We start from the raw sequence: 17355 nt of genomic DNA, 5'->3' as shown, positions 1-17355 counted from the left end.
TTAAGATTATTATTATTATATTACTGTTGAACTTTGATTTCCTTTGTATTGCTTCGTACATATGTATGTTAGAGCTGAGGGTCTCTCTGGAAGCCACCTCTTTATCCCTTTGGATAGAGGTACGGTGTGCCTACATCCCACCCTTCCCAGACCCTACCTATAGCTTTGCTGTTGGTGGGACTTCACTGGGTATGATTGATTGATTGAAATAATAATCAAATAAGCCATTTAAAATTAAATTGTTTAAATCCAACAAAATGTTTATTTTACTTTAGGGTCAAAAAAATTTCACCTTTGGCTCAAAATATTTTTCGCCTTTTCGAAGCCGGCCCTGCAGTTCCCAGTGCCGGCCCTTCTTTGTAACTAGGTGAAGCCCTAGCTTAGGGCCACCAAATTTCAAGGGCCCCCAAGTTTTTATGACTAGGGCTTTAAATGTTTCATATTTTGTATAGATAATTTGATGTTTCTCACAGATCTTGAATGGTTATCAAAGGTATTCATAGTTTTTTTTAAGAAACAATGAGCAGTGTGCAATTTTCGTTAGACATATTTTTGAAGTAATAGTGAGTTGTGTGGTATTTTTATTCGATATTCATGTTTGCGTAGATTTTAATTTATTATTTTTTTCATGCTTTTATAGTTTTCAAAGAGAGGAAGCAATTCTGGTTTTTAACTTTGTTCATGCAACAACATTGCATATCAGCTTTCACTCTTACATAAGCTGTATAAGTGTATATATATGTTTTTCAATAAAGTGCACTTACATGTCTAAGTTTTGATCAAGAACATGTTAATTTGACCAATCTAAGCAATCATGTTAGCACTGTTAAATGTAAGTTTATTAGTTAGCACTTAGTTTATCATTTCAAGATTTAAAATAACGTCTTTCCAAGCCTATTTTATATTTAATCGAAACTTGCAATCTAATGTATTGGCTATAAATTTTGCCTTCACTTGGCAGTATTTAAAATCTTCAAGAAATTTGACCGGACATGATTAAATTGCAAGGTTTTTGGAAAATTGATAGTGTTTGGCAATCATGGTTCGACTAATAGAAGATTTGACACCAATTTGTTCTCATTGTCTTGCAGTTGATTCCGTTTTCTAGTATTTTTTTTATTTCAATAGGTCGTCCCGACTGGATGATGGCCCCACTCGCTTATTTTGCTAGGCTTACGTGATTCTAAAAGGGCCTCAATTTTGAAGTTCGCTTTAGGCCTCTAAAAAGGTTGGGCCGGCCTTGGCAGTTCCCGTCTTAAGTAAAACTAGAATCCATAATTCTTTGATTGATGTTCTTATGTAGATCAATGGCATATATATATTTAGGGTTTGAATCTAATACAAATGATATAATTACATAGTTATTCTAATTGTATATATATAGTTATTCTAATTGTATATATATAATTATCCTACTTGATTCTCACGTTTAATAACGAACCAAATCAATTCAATTATTACTCAACCGTATGCAAATGCAAACAAACCCTAGAACATTTCCCGCCATTCAATTATCTATATCCTCTTACTACTCCTATCTCTTCTCTACATCCTCTCGCTTTCATTCCACCTGTATGGCCGCCGCCGTACCGGACAACGGCACTACCACTACCACTGCCGTACCGGCGACTGACGACAATGTCAAGTTCGGATTCAAACGGCCGGATATGTACGCTGAGAAGCTTACCGGAACTGCTATTACGTACGACCGGCATGTGATATTGTGTTATAAGACTCATGAGCTGTGGCCTTCGCGAGTTGAATCGTCGGATGCTCATCCGTTGCCGAAGGTTTTAGCTGGAGCGCTTAAGGCTCGTAAGAGTGACATTCCGGTGAAGGTTAGTGTTTAGTTTCACCGGTACAAATAAAATTAAACGTAGTAAATATTAAGATAATAAGAGTAATTATAGTTTTGAATTAAGGTAATTACGATATAAAAATAATATATTGTAATAATAATTACTTACTGTAGCTTATAGCTCAAAAGCTATAGAGTAATAATTTCTATTTCTAGGGGTGAATAATAACCGAATCGTTAACAGAAACAGAACCGAAGTAACTGAAATAACCGAAAATTACCGAAGCGCACCGAACTTTTCAGTTTTATTATATTTTCCAACCTTTTTTTTCTATTTCATGTATTATACGTATTAATAGTTTAGTACTATCATTTTCATGTATTTATATCTCCACTTCATGTACTAATATCTCAATTTCATATATTTATACCTTCATTTCATGTATTTAAGCATTCATTTCATGTATTTTTAATCAAAATTTTAGCCCATGTTTGATATCGGTTATTAACCGAACCGTACCGCGCACACCCCTAATACTTTCGTCCCATCGTGTGTTACGCTTCTGTGGCGGCACAACGACAACTGATGGTATGGTTTCCTGAGAGAATGCACAAGCCAAACTCTAGTGTGGGCCCTGTTAAAAGTTTAAGACAACATAGTCTGGCCAGAGTATTTCTTCAAATTGGAGAGAGCTGTGGCCTAAACACAAAAAAGAAAGTTGATTTACACTAGTATTAACATAATTACACTAGTTATATGCATGCTTCTCACGATAAAATCATTTGTATTTGATCCAAACACAATTTCGTCATGTGTCGGTAGGGGTGTGTGTTTTTTTAACCGTACCTGAATAGCCGAATACCAACCCCAACCCGGATTAGAGAATACCTGAAAAACCCGAACCTAAATGTGCTGGTTACCGGGCCATTTGTTTTCAACAAAAAGCCCAAACAACCCCAAACTCGAAACCTGACAAAAAACCGAAAACATTTATTTTTAGTTTTTTAAAATATTATGTTTTATAGTTTGTTTTGGAACTTTTGAACATTATCATATGATGTTTGAAATTTTATGATATTTAGTAGCATGATTATATTTATTTAGTGAATAAAACTTTCCCTTTTCTTTTCACACTTAAAACACGAACCCAACCAACCCGAGTTTAAATGGGTCGATTATCGGGTCACCTTTTTATGTCAAAAAACCCGAAGAACACCCCTAGTCGGTGATTTTTTTGAATTGTGAAGTGTTGATGCGTTTTGCGTTTGTGATCTGGATTTTGTAGACGTTGTTGACGATATGTGAAGGACGTGACGGTACAGAGTTATCGGATGGAGATGTATTGCTGTTTCCTGAAATGATTAAGTACAGGTAAGTGAATTTTGTTTATATATCTGTTTTGTGACCTAATTGTTAGGTTTATGTCTATGATAATTTGTTTTTATTGATATAAATAGGATTTGAGACTTTCTGCTATGCTATATATATATGCTTGATCTATATTTCATTACATGCGAAGAGAATCAGAGATTAAAAGTCTGCTTGTTTCTTTCGGTGTCCTAGGCTGCTGATAGGAATTACTTCTTAATAGTATTCTTTACAAGCTTGTATCTGTTATGATGTCATGTGCAAGATAATAATCATTGATCATGTTATAATAAGAGTGTTCTTAATATAATGATATCATAGGTTATAATTTGTATTCAATAATCTAAAAATTATGTGGACATTGGATCTTGTAATTCCAGAATAAGGATCATGCTAATCCTAAAAGAGTATCTCAGTTTAAACAATTTGTCTCATGAAACTTGCAACACATGACTTCCTACATAATCCAAAGGAAGTGTTGAGTATTATGCAGTTTGGAAATTTTTTTTTGACTTTTTGCCGAATAAACGAAAGTACTCTCCGATGGATGAACTCGATCAATTATTAGTAAAGGTTACCTTGGACAAAACAGAAAGAAGTTTATGTGACATCCTAAAAGGAAACCAATCATTTTTGTGGGACAGTAATATGTTAAAGAAACATAAAAGACTATAAAGTGAGATGGTGCATAAAAACAAACACTAACAAACATCTTCAGAGTAAGTATGTTAACGAAGCATAAAAGACACCATGGGGCATCCAACATAAGTTGTATAAAGTGATAAATGATAAGATATATAGAAACAAACACTAACATCTTCTGCGAGCTTTAGAAAAAATAAATAAAAATAATACCAGTTGGACCATTATATGACATATACCACATGTTTTTAGGAAACAGAAACGTGGGGCATGTGATATACTGATATGATGATTGATCTGTAATTCTAAAGTGATTAAGCGATTAACTTATTAAACTTTCTGTGATTGAAGGGGATTAAAAGAGCCGGACATTAACGGCTTTGTGGATGAAGTGATTGTGAATAGAAAACTTTGGTCCGCGGGAGTTCAGGAAACAATGACGGGTACACACGTATTCGTGTGTGCGCATAGCAGTCGAGATAAAAGGTGTGGCTTTTGTGGGCCAATTTTAATCAGTAAATTCAAAGAGGAGATTGAATTACGGGGACTGGATAAAGTGTCTGTGACTGCTTGTTCGCATGTCGGTGGCCACAAGTATGCAGGAAACTTGATAGTTTATAGTGTTCGAGATAACAAAGTTTGTGGTCACTGGTAAGATAAATTTGTTTCCATGGATTCGTTTATTTGTTCGTTGTATTCGTTTTAAAGATTTTTATTCGTTTTAGGTATGGTTATGTTACCCCGAGCGATGTACCTGAATTGCTCGATAATCACATGGGAAAAGGTGAAATCATTGATAGGATTTGGAGGTACAATCTTATTATCTTGTTTTCTTTTCTTTTAGTTTTGTATTGTTTGTCGATATTCACTTTAATCAATTGCAGGGGCCAGATGGGTGTTTCTTTGGTCAAGAAAAGTCAAAACGCGAGCGAACCGTCTACTCCAAACGGAAATGACTTAAAAAGCATTGACCAGGACCAGGTCCAGGTCGAGGACTGGGACCGTGACCAGCAGGCAAGCTGCATCATAGAAGAGAAAGAAAACAACGGAGGGTGTTGTCAAGGCGCCAACGGGTTCTCATGTTGCAGAGACGAAACAGACAAAACAGAAACCGAAACCGAAACCGGGAAAGGAAATACAATAATGACTAAATTCGACATCTTTACGAGAAAATGGGAAAAACATGAGGTTTTTACAGCTGCTGCTGTGGTTGGAGCTGTGGTGTCTGTTGCAGTGGCCTATAGCTTTTTTAAAAGGTTAAGATGAGATGTGGTTTTCAGTCTCTTATTGGTTTGATTTGATTTGATTATATATATATATATGTGTGTGTGTGTATATAATCACAAGGGTAAAAGTAAAACAAACTTTAAACGAATGTACTATTGGAAGTAAGTACCAACTACCACATGTCATGTATTTTCAGTTGTGTGTACAGTATTTTATATGTTTTCATCAATTTTATATGTTGTGATTGAAATCTTATTTTAATCCATGTTCTTGCTTGTGATTTAGCCAAATTGTTTTGAATTAATACATAGTGAAGAGATATGATCCTAAAATAACTGGAATCGGGTTGGATAGAAGTAGACAATACCGAACATTTGGAATTGGGATCGTAAGAGACCCACACGAGCCTTTTATACATGGCAGGTGGTGTGGAGTGTATGTTCAAGTGACCACCAATCATATTAAAGGAGAACTATAAACGGTTATAACCTAATCACTTCTATTTGCTAGTGACATATTACAATACCTTGTATATTATCGTGTTCATTAATTCCTCAATACTCAGTAATCGTCTTAGGTTGAAATCGTACTTGAATTGCATGCTTATGCCTGAGTTAATAGAAGTTTCTCGTCCCTAGTCTCAAATACATATTTTCACATGTTTTCAAGATCTCAATAAGAGTTCATGTTTAGTCCGTATGAGGTCGTTCGATAAATTTGGCTACATTGATAACATGTTTGATAAGAATCCAAATCCGATAAGAATTCGAGTCAATTCGAGCTCGATTACCTTGACTAAAACTGACAACAATTCAATAACGTCCGACAAATCACATGAAGGGCACAAACTAGAATTAAAGTTGGACACTTTGACCAGACCTGATTTGAAAAAAAGTTGATGATATGGATGAGCTCGATTCCGGTACTGAAAATCGGCAAAACAGGTACCGGTATTGTATGAAAAAAAAATCGGTAAAATACCGGTACCATACTGAATTGTATCGGTTACGTACCGATCCTGAAACCTCAAAATAGGTACCGAATTGGTAATAATAGTATCCAGTTTGGTACTAATACTCGATATCATTTGCTAATCCCTAGTTAATGAGAAGGAGTTTATTTAAAAAAAGAAATTAAAAGCCACATTGGCAGAGTTGGTGGCCTGTTCTCCAAACACGAAGCTGATCGATTGCGTTAATTAACATTAAAATAAAATATTAAATCAAATCAAATCAAAAATTAAGCGTAAGATTTATATTATTAACATAACTCCTTTCGATGGTGACACCTTTTATTTCCATATATATATTTGTTTCAATATCCCATTTTGTTATTATATATATAAACATTTGTATGTTATTTAATCGATGGTCGAAATCATGAAATACGCGGTGTTGTTCCATTGATTCTATTCTGTTCTATTTATTCTTCATTTTCGTCGTATTCCATTTCCTTTCAATTCTTCTTCTTCTTCTTCTTCATCAGGTTAATTAATTAATTAATTCATTACTGTGATCCATCGATGGCTGTTAATATCATCAACGACGGAGATCGATCGCCACGTATTCTCTTACGTGAACCTACTGGATCAACCACCGAGGTTCGTTCGTTTTTTATTTGTTTGTTTGTTATAACTGAATTTGTTACGTTATTGTTATAACAAACAAATTCAGTTAGCATTGTTGTTTTTAGTTTGAATTCGATTCCGATGAACACGATAATAATGTTATTGTTACGATTGGTGAAGCTCTCGTGTTTCGGTTATTTTAATTTTTAATTCACGTGATTGATGAAATAATGAAATTTTTGTGTTGTGTTTTTATCGTTATTATATATTTTCGTGATATTTTATTGTTAGAATTTGTGAAGCCTTTGGTCTATTTTAGTTCACATGATGAACAATAATGTAATAAATAACCTGATTGCGTCTAGCGGACGTACCATAAAGTTATTCATAATGAAGTAACCTCTTTTGTTATGTGTTTATCGTTATTATATATTTTTTGTACGGCGTGATATTGTGTGCTTCTATTATTGCTAGGATTGGTGAAGCCTTTGGTGTTTCGTTTATTTTAGTTCACGTTATGAATAATGTAATAAATAACCTGGTTGCAGCCAGTGGGGTGGTGTAAAATTCTTGTGTCGTGATTATTTATTTTCTGTAGTGTGTGATATCATTGTTAGGATTTGTGAAGCCTTTGGTCTTTGGTTTATTTTAGTTCACATGAACGATGAATAATGTAATAAGTAACCTGGTTGCGGCTGGTGGGCGTACCGTAAAATTCTTGTGTCGTGATTATTTATTTTCGGTAGCCTGTGATATCGTGTGCTCGATTGTGTGTTTCTGTTATTGTTAGGATTTGTGAAGCCCTTTGCTCTTTGGTTTATTTTAGTTCATGTGAATAATGAAATAACCTGGTTACAGCTCGTGGACGTAGCTAACCACTTAAAATTCTTGTGGCGTGTATAATGATATTATTTATTTTATGTAGTGTGTAATATCGTGTGCTCGATTGTGTGTTTCTGTTATTGCTAGGATTTGTGAAGCCTGGTTGTAGCTTGTGGACTAGGTCCCACGCTATACCGAACGATATGTGGTGTGTAATATCGTGTGCTTGATTGTCTGTTTCTGTCTGTTTCCGTTGCGCCACTTGATACCTAACAACGATGTTATGAAATCTGGAATCAAATAATGTCCGGTAGTGAGAATACATTGAAAATATTTAATGATCAAAATATTAAATTGCTGATTCTTCATTTATAATGAAATACTGTTTTGTAGCATCAGGATCTGCATCTATGTATACTTTGCAATGAGAATGCGTGTTTATGAAACTTGTTAAATTCAAAGTTTTTAGGGCATACTGAGTACAGTAATGAAAGCAGGATGGATGGATGCCTTTACTTTGTATTTACTTCTTTACCAGTATTCCATAGCTTTACATGTAGTATACCGCATTTATACTCCATTGGAGAACAAGTATTTGCAAAGCCTTATCAATAAAATTTACATCATAGTTTGTTTCTTAGATGAAATTAGAAGATACTCTACTCTGGTTAATGATTTGGATTTTATATATTTTTTTATTATTCATGTAGGTGCTGTTGTATGGAGGCCAAGTTGTTTCTTGGAAGAATCAACGCCGAGAAGAGCTACTTTTCATGAGCAGTAAGGTGAATAATTTATGTAGCTATGTTTCAGTACTCTTTATATGTTTCACTCGTATCATTTATTGTGAATGTGCATTTATGTCTTTACAATTCGCCACATCTTATAACACTCACAAATCACGTATTCGTGTAACTTAGGAAATAGTAATCCTTCAACAAATGGATCATGTTAGTTATTAAACAGCAAAAATCTGTAATGAATCGAGATATATGATTTAACGAATGAGATAGATATTATAAACAGTTTTGTACATGTTTTAAGAGAACGAATCACACATTTAAGCTGCACTTTCAAGATTAATATTCAAATGATCTGACTATGTGCAAGAAACCGTAACTGGCTACTGCATATTAAGTATTCTTTTGACTGTTTATCCTACACAAATCTTCTCTGGATATCATTTCGTATTAACTACTGAAAATTACTGTTTGCAGGCTATTGCTAAACCACCGAAGCCCATTAGAGGAGGCATACCTATTTGCTTTCCTCAGGTTTGTATTTAACCGAACATTATACCATTATTAACCGTCTAGATAATCTAGTTATTAAACTTAATTCACATCTGCAAAGGTTGCAAATTTCGGTACACTGGAGCAGCATGGATTTGCAAGGAACAGGTTATGGTCATTAGATGAAGACCCTTCACCTTTGCCTCCAGCTAATAACCAATCAATGGTAGATATTGTACTGAAATCGACAGAAGAAGATCTGCATACATGGCCATATAGGTACTTTAAGTGATTACTTGTAATATTTGATTAAATTTGGGAGTTAAAACACTTTTTTCTACATGGATTTCTTTTAGATTTGAGTTGAGGCTTCGTATTTGTGTTGGTCATGAGAAGCTCACCATAATCCCTCGTGTGAGAAACGTTGACAGCAAGGCGTTTTCGTTTACTATCGCACTGCGTAATTACTTTTCTGTGTCGGATGTCAGGTTTGACTAATTCAACTTTCAACTGTTACTGTTTTAAACTGATCATCAAAATGAAGTAGATTCAGTTGATAAGTATTAATTTCTTCAAATTGGTTTCGTGATGCAATTTAATTTGCAGTGAAGTACGTGTTGAGGGCTTGGAGACACTCGACTATTTTGACAATCTGTTAAATAGAGAAAGGTACACAGAGCAAGCAGACTGCATTACCTTCGATGGTGAGGTAAGATAATAAGATATCTTTGCATTTTTACAAATGGGTCGGTTTTACTTATATCAAATCTTTCATGGGTCAAACGGGTTGTAATCATTTTTCACAGTGTTTTAACTATAGTGTTTTGTATTTTTAGATTGATCGAGTGTACTTGAGCACGCCTACTAAGATTGCTGTGATAGACCATGAGAGAAAGAGAACGATTGTGCTACGTAAAGAAGGCATGGCGGATGCAGGTTTTTCTCGTATTCTAATTGGGTGCTACTATAGAATATAGATACACCACCCCACTTGTTAAACGGGTCGTATGACTTTTGGCATAACACACCACTGTCATATCAGTCAGTTTCAGTCAAGTTAAACGAGACGTAAAAGGTCATACGGGCCGTATAACATTTGGCATAACACACTACTGTCATGGCATTCAGTTTCGGTAAAGTTATACGAGTTGTATAATGTCATATGGATCGTATAACTTCTGACATAACACACTACTGTCAAATCAGTCAATTCCAGTAAAGTTATACGGGCTGTGTAAGGTTACACAAACTTATAACCTCCGACACTATTCACCATTATCAAATCAGTCAGTTTCAGTAAAGTTATACGGGGCCTTATAACCTTTGACACGGTACATCATTGTCATATCAGTCGGTTTCACTAAAGTTAAAGTCATGCGGGCTGTCTAACTTTTGCAGATCACCTTAAATGATTTGTATAACAGTTCGTATAAAACTTTATTTTATTTTTTATTTTTTATTTTTATACGGCCCGTAGGTGTGCTTATAGCCTGGCCCTTCTCTAGATCCAACATTGATTTGCATAAAAAGATTAGGGGTTTTTCATGTATTTAAAATGAAAATGTTGCATATTTTATCAGTTGTGTGGAATCCTTGGGACAAAAAAGCAAAGGCAATAGTGGATTTGGGCGACGAAGACTACAAAAGCATGTTATGTCTGGATGCTGCATCAATCGAAAACGCAATAACCTTAAAACCGGGCGAAGAATGGAAAGGTCGTCAAGAACTTTCCATCGTGTCTTCTAGTTATTTCAGCGGCCAGCTCGATCCACAAAAGGTTCTTCACGGCTTACGCTAATTTCATCGTTATTTTTCCAAATATATAGAGGGATAAATGAATGTTGCATTTTTGTCACCAGCTGGTTTCTTTAGATCATCTTATTATTGTTTTGTGCAATATGTTCATGACATTAAATCCTCAAATGTTTCAATTTATACTTTGTTCATAATATTCGTCTTCTTCGGTTATGTAAGAGCGACACGTCTTGTTGCAGTCTCTAGTACAGTTGCCATGAAATAGTTACAGCTCGCATTACAAAATCGATAGTCGTTTTGGTTTCGTTACAAATGCGAGGTGTACAAATGTTGTTTCATAAGTGCTTAAATGTTTCAATTCATCTATGGACTATGGTCTAACCGCTCACATTTTAAAAAGGTTCCTACTATGCATAGGACTATACTGGACATATATGAGGGGCCTATACGCCTCGTATAGCTCTATACGAGGCATATTGATGGGTTTTCTTTAGCAAAAAGGGGCGGTGTCCTTAAAAAACTGCTTTTAAAAACACCCGTCTTTTTTACATTTTAACCATTTTAAGTCTTCCAAACAGTATTTTACTTACCAAATGAGAATTGACATCTTATAAAACAACAAAGTTGACTACTTTATTTAAAAGTACTTTTAATATTTTATATATGCTTTTAAATTAAAAATCTTAAGTGAATATAGGTGTTTAGGTTTTTCATTTTAACCAAAATATAAACGTAAATAAATATTGGGTTAGGATCAAATAAAAATAAAATTAACATGAATCAAGTAGTGCAATTATAGTGTGAAGTAATTACAATATAGGTGCTGTTTGTTTTTTAAGACAAAAATTGTCTGCAATCTGATTTCATCTGATTTAATGTCTGCAACTGAATATGTGGTCTGAAGGTCTGCAATCTGAAAATATAAAACTGTTTGTTTTATAAACTGGATATTGTCTGCATAAGCTGAAAATTAGTTACATGTCATATATATCACAGTAGATAGAAGTCATTTAACGTTTGTATACTGCTAAGATAATTGTTAGTGGTTTATGAATTATGGAAGTGAGTGGTGGTAGACGATTGTGGTAGGTGGTGAACGGTGGGTGGTGGTGATGGACGGTTGTGGTGGTGGGTGGTGGGCCATGATGGTGGCCGACAATGGGTGGTGGTGGTGATGAACGGTGGGTGGTGGACTATGGTGGTGGTGGATGGTTGTGGAGGGTGGTGGTGGTGGATGGTGGTGGCGGAGGACGGTGGGTGGTGGCGGCGGCGGGTGGTGGTGGATGGTGGTGGCGGCGGCGGGTGGTGGTGGATGGTGGTGGTAGTGGACGGTGGTTGTGGCAGACGGGGGTGGTGGTGGCGACGGACGGTGGGTGGTGGTGGTAGATGGTGGTGGCGGCGGACGGTGGTGGTGGGTGGTGGTGGCGGCGGCGGACGATGGATGGTGGCGGATGGTGGGTGGTGGTGGTGTTAGACATTGGGTGTTGGTACTTGGTATGATTTTAAAAAGTGTAAAGATGTGTGAAGATGGTGAAAAAAGCTTATTTTTGAAGACTATAAAAGCAATTTTCAGATTTTTTTTTTCTAAAAAACAAACAGTCTTCAAGAGCTTATGTCTGCGCGCCCGCAGACATAGGCTCCTTGCAGACCTTATAAGCAAAAACAAACACAACCATAGTGTAATTACTTACTTGATTAGCACAGTTAACACGTTTTTTTAGTTTTTACGTTAATTTTACACAATAAATGCTTACTTTATGGTATCGCAACACTAAACTATCTACATTTATATAATGTTCTTTCTTTGTTATATATAACCAGCGTTGTAAAAATTGCTAGCGGCTAGTCGGATGGTGGGTTAGAGACTAGCGATTAATCGTATTGAAATTTATATGTAAATTTTCAAATATACATATATATATATATTACAAAATCATGTATAAAATTCTCAATTTTGATCATTTTTGAACACATGGGGATTAATCGGATACAAGTCAGTGAGGCGACGACTAGCGATTAATAAAGGATTAATTGACGTGTAGTCTAAATTTTTACAATAGTGTTAATATAACCGTCTAAAGGTAAATAAAATTGTTCCACCACCAAATCCATGAATAAAACGAGGCTGCTAAAATATTTGAAAAAAAAGGTTAAATGTCAAAAGTGGAAGGCCAACACATTCCAAAAAAATAAAAAATAAAAATAAATAAATAAAATAAAAAATCTAATTTTATAGAGTTAATATTAATTACACCGACATTTATGTAGTTTAACCATATTGTAACCTTAATAATTTTTCTTATATTTAAAAGTTACATTGATAAACATGTCAACGTAAATACCGCTCATTTCATAACTTGAGTTTTTTGGTCATAACCCGTTTATCAAATGTGTTAACCTGTATAGGTTTTTTTTCTTATAAAATTCACATTTTGATAAATGACTTGAATGCCTACTAACACAACCTTCTTTTTATTTATTATATTATAGGAAAATTGGTTTTAAATAATTCCAACTAAGTCTTATTAACAAATAACAGTCTCAACTTCACTCTTAACTGGTGGCTGTCCCAACCAAATATGTATCTTTTACCAACGGTCCGCGACTAACGAAGTTAACTATCTGTTAGTCTAATGCTTACGTGACAGGTCTAGCTGTCAATAACATATGTGTGACAACATTACGTGGCAATAATGATCAGTTTTATTTTTTAAAATTTGTTTTAAATAAACTCAACTATAACATATTGGCAAATAACATTACCAAATAAAAATATTTTTTTTTCCAATGGTATGCTAGGTATCTAAGCAACAAACTAACAAAGTTAACTATCCATTAGTCGCGAACAATTGGAAAAAAATATACATTTAGCTGAGACTGTCATCAACTAAACATGAATTTAAGACTGTTATTTACCAACAGAATATAGTTACGACTATTTAAAACAAAATTTCCTTTATTATATTAAGGATTTTGGGGACACTGTTTGTAACTTGTAAGTCACTGATTGAGTTGGAAAAGTCATAAAGTGCCAAACATAAATAAACATAGGTTTTCTTGTATTGTTAGTGTGAAAAGAGAAATATAAATAGATTTAATAAGCACCGACATGCCTTTTCAAACCAAGCTAGTTTGTTTTGTCAAACTAGTTTCCAGTCGGCAACTTAAAAATTGTCATCTGATTTGAATAACTGCTTTTGAGATACAAATTTAACTTATATATACGTACACGGTACATGGATGCGCTCTTTTCATAATCAATGGTATGTTAACAACCACAAGAACCACATAAATATGTGTATTTCGTTTTGATAAATAAGTTAAAATGAAATAACGATGATTATTTATCTCTCGCTATTACTTTGATTTTATCTTCTTTCTCTGTAACCTTTTAAAGATATATAAAAGGGTAAACATATGCACATAAATTATAGTTACCGGTACCTAATATTCAGAACAACTCTACATATTTTGATCGGTACTTAATAATAAAATACCGAAAATATACCATATACCGTAACCAAACTGTTTTTTTTACCCAAATACTAAATTGAATAGTCAGAAAACCAGGAGACAAACAAGACTTTGGGATGGAGGACACTAGTTGTCGGCTATAGGATATGTTCCCTAGGTTTTATGCTTTAAAGATCTATATACGAATCAGTGACAGATGGCAAAAATTGGGTGATGTTTTGAACTGGACACTGTTTTTGGGCCATTTAGAATTGACCAAAGAGTGAATTGTGGTTTTTTTTCTTATGTTTATCTAGGGGTGCTGGATGTGATGGCATCACTTATCGCACATCCCACCCAATTAAATGGTATCACATCACTAACCCTAAATTCATCACATGTGATGGTTTTTATTAGGGGTGATGGTGTGTGATGGAATTTTTTTATTTTTTTTTGCAACTTAAAAAATAACTAATAATAATAACCAATGTTTTCTTAACCGGATCGGATGTTGAACCGGACACCTTACTAGTTTATTGGTTGGACCGATTGAACCGAATTTAAGAACCGGATTTTGTATGTATATAAGTCTGTGTTTGTTATCCATGACAATTTAACATTAGTTTAAAATGTTTGAGCCCATAATTCATTTATCAGTAACTATCAGCCCAATACACAAGCCCATATTAAAGTTAATAAAAAACCCTAAACATCCTTCATTTGTTTGATCGTCTTCTTCAATCTGCAGCACCAAACATCCTTCGTTCTACGTTCAGATCCGCATCACCCCCCCACCCCCAACATATAGATTTCTTGGTTTTCACCTATCACCACGCGTGATGGCCATCACGCAAAGGATCTCCATCAAGCTTGATAGGGGAGTGGCGTGGTGCCCCGGGTCCTCTAATCGATGGTTTTAGTTCAATAGTTTTAAATATACGGTTTTCGTTTGCTTGTATTTAAACTAAACTTCACTAACCCCGTTAAGTCTGATCGGTAAAGTCATTAGGTGTCACTCACATGAGGGCAATTTTGTCTCCCCCCCCACCAATATACCTCAGCTCCTCACGTGAGGGGGCTTGTGAATTAGGGTTGAGGTTTATTTGGGTAGAAAAAGGACAAAATTGTCCCTCTCATGAGGGGCACGCTGATGAGTTTAACAACCAGACTTAAAGGGGTTAGCGGAGTCAAGTTTAATTGCAAGTGAAATGAAACCAAATGGACGAATATCACAGAGACAAAAACCACAATTTACTCATGACCAAATTTTAATTGTGTGTTCTAAAAAGATTATGAAACCCTCATTTTATTTTATTAATATTTTCTTAACAAAGGACAAGACATTCGGGATTACATGCCCAATCATCAAGGAAAAAACTCTTAACGTTAGAAACTCTTTGGTTGATAAAAAACAAATTGCTACAAGTGATATTTAACCCACGACCACTCATAAGAAAAGTTATAACACATGAATATATAAAGCCACAAATACGTATAAAAGTTTCAGAAAGCTAAATAAATAAATTTCTGTTACTATGTTGTTGCTGATTATAACTTGTTTATATATAACACGATAGGGTGTAACCCACGGAGAAATAAAATATTGAACACAAAGTATAACTTAATTATTTTATTATTATATGACTTTTTACATTTGGTATTTGGTTGAAACTAACATTGACCCATATCATATGTGAACTATTATAATAAACTTGACTATTATAGTATTATTTTTATATTTATATTTATATATTATTGAAACCCAAGTAAATTCAAATATAATTTTTTATAAAAGCAAAATTCCATATATATATATATATCGTACTTATAAAGATTTGAACCTACATTCTCACGTTTACAGGTATAGTGACCAAACCACTAGAGCAATAGATCATAAGTTAGTTTCGCGTATAAACTATAACTGTTGTTTCCAATTTTAATCAATAATTGTATGCGTCTACCATTGTTACTTTACATGTAAACCAATGCTAGTAAGATATAAAGGTTAAAGATTTTTTTTTTAAAGAGTCATTTTTATGATAATTCAAACATACATTGCTTAAGAAAATTTCAACTATTTATTATCTTTGAAATAATTGTAAATTTGTAATATGAATTAAATTTATTATTGTTAAAATACAACATAAATCAACTCCTTTTTTCATATAAATCAATCGAAATAGTCGTGCACGAGGGTAGATCATCGTCTCAAGCCTCGTTCATGACAAAATGTTATGTGCAAGCTATGTGTTTTACTACAAGCGTCATTTGCGAACAGTCACGAACGTGTGTGACCTTTTGCCAATGAGTATATCCCAATTGACCGAATTTTATTGACCGTCAAATGAAAAACAAAGAAATAGTCACATCTTTGATGATAAAACCTTTATTAACTTTCAAAATTATAAATTGGATGTACCTCAATGTTAGAGCACTCTCACTTTACAAGTGAGAGGTAGGGGGTTCAAACCTCACTATCACCAATTTATATGGGAGATATGAGGGATGACCCTGGCTTGCCAGGGTTCGAGTCCTGATCTCACCCGGTTTTACCGGATCCTCGTTGTCGTGCCATTTGGCGGGCGTGGGGTCGGGTTTTATCCTGTGAATACCTCAATAGGTGGACCGCTAGGGGCTCTGTCCGTCTGGAATAGTGGCCGTCTCGGGCTACCTTTAGCCAATGGGAGCCACGTACGGAGTACCCGGCGTTACTTAGTTGGTCGTTAAAAAAAACTTTCAAAATTACTTTACACACACATAGTATTTAACATTTTTTTAAATATTATTAAAATACAAAGTACATCAACCTTGTCCTAAAATTCATATAATAATAATAATAATAATAATAATAATAATAATAATTGAGGATGATAGTCCAACTATAAAAGCTGCATCAACCCTCCATCAAAACCCCCCATCAAATTCTCCACAATATTAAATCTTTTCAACAACCCATTAATTATTACCACCCTTATGTAATAATAATAATAATAATAATATTAATGTGTCTTTAAGTTTATATTAATATTGTGGTGTTAATTTCTTGTCTTGATGAACATGGGTGTTTTATCCTTTTGTCTCCTTAACATAAGCAATCTGATTGCAGCCTTTTAAAGCTTTTTAATTGCTTGTATATAAGATCTTGCAGCATGGGTCTTTATTATTATTATTGCTATTATTATTATTATAGCTCAAGTTAGCTTCTTTAATTATGGGTTTTTGAGTTCAAAATGTGTTGTTTAAGATTGAGCCTGTAAGGTGTTTGATAAAAGTCCTCAGAGAAAAATGGGATCTAGAAATGAGTTTTTTTCAGGTGAATTTAGTTTAGAAACTAAGTGGTTGATTGATCCTAAGGTTTTATTCGTCGGCCCGAAAATCGGTGAGGGTACACATGGAAAAGTGTATGAGGGAAAGTAAGTTGATTGTAGTATTGAGATTGTGCATGTAAGGTGTTTGATGAAAGTCATCAATGATGTTGTTGTTATTGATT

General features: G+C 34.4%; 2 protein-coding genes across 2 annotated transcripts; both read left to right on the top strand.

Moving 5' to 3' along the window:
• The first annotated feature begins 1466 nt into the window (after nucleotides 1-1466).
• LOC143608120 (uncharacterized) lies at nucleotides 1467-5408 on the top strand. Its single transcript, XM_077083301.1, has 5 exons — nucleotides 1467-1838; nucleotides 3085-3170; nucleotides 4161-4460; nucleotides 4535-4618; nucleotides 4694-5408. Exons 1-5 carry the CDS (start codon nucleotides 1470-1472, stop codon nucleotides 5073-5075), a joined length of 1221 nt encoding a protein of 406 aa, XP_076939416.1. The 5' UTR covers nucleotides 1467-1469; the 3' UTR covers nucleotides 5076-5408.
• A 1150-nt stretch (nucleotides 5409-6558) lies between these two features.
• LOC143608121 (putative glucose-6-phosphate 1-epimerase) lies at nucleotides 6559-10633 on the top strand. Its single transcript, XM_077083302.1, has 8 exons — nucleotides 6559-6636; nucleotides 8136-8210; nucleotides 8643-8699; nucleotides 8779-8936; nucleotides 9014-9145; nucleotides 9264-9366; nucleotides 9494-9593; nucleotides 10238-10633. Exons 1-8 carry the CDS (start codon nucleotides 6559-6561, stop codon nucleotides 10453-10455), a joined length of 921 nt encoding a protein of 306 aa, XP_076939417.1. The 3' UTR covers nucleotides 10456-10633.
• Nucleotides 10634-17355: the final 6722 nt, after the last annotated feature.

Source organism: Bidens hawaiensis, unplaced genomic scaffold, assembly GCF_021521415.1.
Source record: "Bidens hawaiensis isolate Kalapana, Puna unplaced genomic scaffold, B.hawaiensis_p1.1 tig00099041_1, whole genome shotgun sequence".
Classification (NCBI taxonomy): Eukaryota; Viridiplantae; Streptophyta; class Magnoliopsida; order Asterales; family Asteraceae; genus Bidens; species Bidens hawaiensis.
Note: the sequence above shows the minus strand (reverse complement) of the source record. Positions and strands in the feature narration are given on the sequence as shown.

What these genes read in the sequence shown, in the direction of transcription:
- LOC143608120 (XM_077083301.1), top strand. Translation starts at nt 1,470, where the DNA reads ATGCAAATGCAAACAAACCCTAGAACATTTCCCGCCATTCAATTATCT. An exon ending in CCTGAAATGATTAAGTACAG is followed by an intron (nt 3,171 to 4,160) that starts GTAAGTGAATTT and finishes CTGTGATTGAAG; the next exon opens with GGGATTAAAAGAGCCGGACA. An exon ending in AACAAAGTTTGTGGTCACTG is followed by an intron (nt 4,461 to 4,534) that starts GTAAGATAAATT and finishes TATTCGTTTTAG; the next exon opens with GTATGGTTATGTTACCCCGA.
- LOC143608121 (XM_077083302.1), top strand. Translation starts at nt 6,559, where the DNA reads ATGGCTGTTAATATCATCAACGACGGAGATCGATCGCCACGTATTCTC. An exon ending in TACCTATTTGCTTTCCTCAG is followed by an intron (nt 8,700 to 8,778) that starts GTTTGTATTTAA and finishes ACATCTGCAAAG; the next exon opens with GTTGCAAATTTCGGTACACT. An exon ending in AGAAGGCATGGCGGATGCAG is followed by an intron (nt 9,594 to 10,237) that starts GTTTTTCTCGTA and finishes ATATTTTATCAG; the next exon opens with TTGTGTGGAATCCTTGGGAC.